Raw genomic sequence first — 3,361 nt, 5'->3', positions numbered from 1 at the left:
CTGTTCAGTTTCTGGAGGGGATAGTAGCAGCACTTTGCTGCACCAGGCGCTCTTGACTTGTGCCATCTCTTCAGCTACTTTGTCCTCTTCTTGAGCCGTGTTGGCGCATTGCTGCACCAAGCGCACATGCTTTGTGTTGGATTCTTGGAGCTGTCTAAGAAGCAGAACCCTGTACTGGCAGGTGAACATTGTTCATTTCTTTACACACAAAAGCAGCTTTGAGGTCAGGACTTTTGTCTGAAGGGAACAGCAGCAGCACTTCACTGTGCTAAGCACGCTTGAGTTTATCCTGCCTCTTTTGAGAACCTTGAGCTCTGATCTGAGCTGTACATCAAGGGGAGTGATCTGTTCCTTGTGTGTAACATGAGTGTAGCCTTAGGGTCAGAGCATGACCTAAATGACATCCAAGGGAGATATTTGAGGTGCATGCTCCTCTGCAACTCTGTCAAGGTTGTAGTGCTGCAGCTTACCTGTACCCCAGGCAAGGTGCGTGCTTGGAAATGCTTGACTCTGTCTGGCCAGTCTACTAAACTTTGCCTTGGCCCAAAGACTGCAGCTGCTCTGGTCCTGTCTGAGTCAAATCCAGAGGAGGGAGGGGCGTGTCAGATTTGCGCTCTTCATCAAGTGACCAAGTTGAATGATCTTAACGGAGGGCCAAGGTTGATGAGCACTCGCTTGACAATGCCAATGGCAGGTACCAGCTCAAGGCATGCATCACCATCAGGGGCTTGCGGTGCAGCTGTCCTCAGTGCAGCAACTTGGCCCTTGCCTTCCACAGACTTTGCCTTGAAGGTGTTCCTTGCAAGCTTCTTGACGAGAGTGTCAATGTGACTTGCACCGTGCGTCTTGCTGGCCTCATCAAGGAACCCTAGCAAGTCTTTGTTGAGCAAGGCCTTGCACTCCTCACTGGGCAAATCTTCCTCCTGCGCTGGCCCTTGCAGACCCAAGTCGATGGCAAGCGTGGGCAGACTGAATACCTCGAAGTGCGCATCCGTGACCTCCAGTGTCGACAAGAAGTTGAGCATCAGGGTGCTCTTTTCAGCTCTTGCGTCCGCTTCAGCACGCTCTTCTGGGGTGACCCTGCTGGTGTAACCAAAGTAGTTGCCGGTGCGACCAACAGCAGCTTCCTCTTCCTCGACAATGATTGGCGCAAGCGTGCTCTGCGGGAAGCTCATTGCAAATTGAGCACAAGCCTCGTCATCTGGCAAGATCTTTCTTGCATGCCAGTAGAATTGCGCCTTGCCGTCTTGCAAATCATCCTGCAACGTGGTCAAGTTAAGCTTGCTGGGCAAGAATCTTCCACCATCAATTGCAATCAAGAGATCCTTGCTGGGCTCAAGGCGCTCTCGCCAGATGTCCTGGCACACCAATTTGATGCCCTGCAGAGACAGCCAAGCATTGATTGCATCCCGCAAAGAAAGGGAGCCATCTTGCAGTCCTCCTTGCTGTTTGGTCCAAAGGTCATGCAGATCTTGGCGCAGCTGCATGTTGCTCGAGCAAGTAGCAAAAGCGTCCTTAGCAGCGGCCAGCTTTGCCTCAATGGTCTCAACCTGCTTCTGCTTCCATTTGCGCTTCTCCTCCTTGGTGAGATCCTTTTGGAAGCAGACTGGACCATTACGCCTCTTGCTGGTGCGCAGCTCCAACAGCGGTGAGGTGCGGTGGGCATGGGACAAACGTCCCCGTAGCACTCTTTGCACACCTTGAAGCTTCATTAGGCAGATCGGAAAGCTTCAGTGTCCATGATGCGTTGCACGCGCGTATTAAGCCACTGTCATGAGAAGCGCATCTGCCTGGCTAAACAATGTGAGCTGGCACTGCCTTTCATGATGCTCTATCCGGTGGGCTATGATCTTGTCTCCTCAGCGCAGAGTCCAGTACAATCTAGATACTTGGTGTGTACCGCTTTGTACGCCCATCGAATTGCCTGCTTGCCCAGACCTAGCCAGCAAGCCGAACCCTTCTAGCTGAGTCAGCTCCTTGGGTCCGACAATGTACAGGAGTCCACACCTGCAGCATGTACTCCACACCTGCAACATGATAATTGATGTCTCTGCCAATTGCATGTTCAATAGTCCTGTCTCTGAAAAGCCTACATGTTTCAAGTGCTGAAGGATGATGTAAATCGGGGCAAGTAAGATTCTTGTCCGGAGAAGAGCAGAGGGCGTGCTTGATTTCAGATGCAGTGCTCTGGACTTGACTACTGATGGCGTCCAAATGTCTTAATGACGACTCAAGGCAGAGGTAGACCGAGAGACATGGTACAAAGCAGTGCATGCATTGCAACAAAAGGGAAAGAAGCACCTCATGCTGGAAGACAATGTTCTGTTGTGCTACAACATAGATGAGAGGCAGAGGCAACTTTGCTGAGAGGGATGCACTGCTTGATTCGCCTTGCCCAGCGCATCGAGTCATCTGCCAAAAGCCAGCGTATGCTCCTGTTGCATTGCCAATAAACAGACCAGCCGCTGAGCTCTCAATGCTTGCTAAAATGACCAAACTTTTTGAGCAATGCCAGACTGTCCATATGGCCAAAAGCATGGACTCTGTTGAATCGAATACGTCATCAAGCTGCATGACGCCCCTCCTGCCAGAGCGCAAAAAAGGTGGCAAAGCGATGTCATAGGAGCGTAAAAATGCTAGCGCACTTGATGCGTGCTCAAAACCAGCCAAGCAACGCAAAAGAGGGCTCCTGTCAGGCGTGTTCACGGAGAAGATCACATTATTCAAGGGAGATAACTCCACGTTCAACTGAGGTACATGTAGGCGCGTGTGCGCGCCGTGACAGCTCCACTTCCAAACAAGTCAAGCACTTTGCTTTCATTGAGGGAGAGCCTTCAGTCCCTGTCAACCTGCTTGCGCTTGTTCTCGGGAGAGTCTGCGGTCTCTGGCAGCCTACATGCGCTTGCTGACAAGACCAACAAAGCTGGTCTGTTGCGCTTGTGACTGGCTGGCAGGCAGAGTCTTTCAAATCCCCAGTAGTTGCCTAATCGCCTCCTTGTGGGGGCACAAGGTTGGACCCCAAGTGTAACGATGCGGCTCAGCGGCGATAGCTGGAGTCGTCACCGGCGCAAGTAAGGTTCTGTGCTCGTCGAACTAAGAGCAGGGAACAAGCGGTGAGTGGACTGAACGTTACGACTGGCGAGGACTTAGCTGATGGTAGAGCTAAGAAGAGAGAGAGAGAGGGAGACAGCTGGGTGATCAGTCCAGGCGTCGAGCAAGCGTTGAAGGTGGTTGGTCGGAGTAGTGATTCAGTCAAAGTTGTCGTACGAGAAGGTTGTGGTAGGAAGCATGCATTTCTGAGAAGAGGAGGCCGGAAGAAGGCCTCCTTATATACCTTTTGTCGACGCTTGTCTGTGTATGG

At 51.8% G+C, this 3,361-nt stretch overlaps 1 protein-coding gene across 1 annotated transcript; it reads right to left on the bottom strand.

Moving 5' to 3' along the window:
* Nucleotides 1-620: 620 nt before the first annotated feature.
* Nucleotides 621-1,712, bottom strand: IE81DRAFT_349344 (hypothetical protein; the record flags this gene model as incomplete). Its single annotated transcript, XM_025516381.1, has 1 exon — nt 621-1,712. One exon carries the CDS (start codon nt 1,710-1,712, stop codon nt 621-623), a length of 1,092 nt encoding a protein of 363 aa, XP_025367470.1.
* Between the last annotated feature and the right edge of the window lie 1,649 nt (nt 1,713-3,361).

Source organism: Ceraceosorus guamensis, assembly GCF_003144195.1.
Source record: "Ceraceosorus guamensis strain MCA 4658 unplaced genomic scaffold IE81scaffold_71, whole genome shotgun sequence".
NCBI lineage: Eukaryota > Fungi > Basidiomycota > Exobasidiomycetes > Ceraceosorales > Ceraceosoraceae > Ceraceosorus > Ceraceosorus guamensis.
Note: the sequence above shows the minus strand (reverse complement) of the source record. Positions and strands in the feature narration are given on the sequence as shown.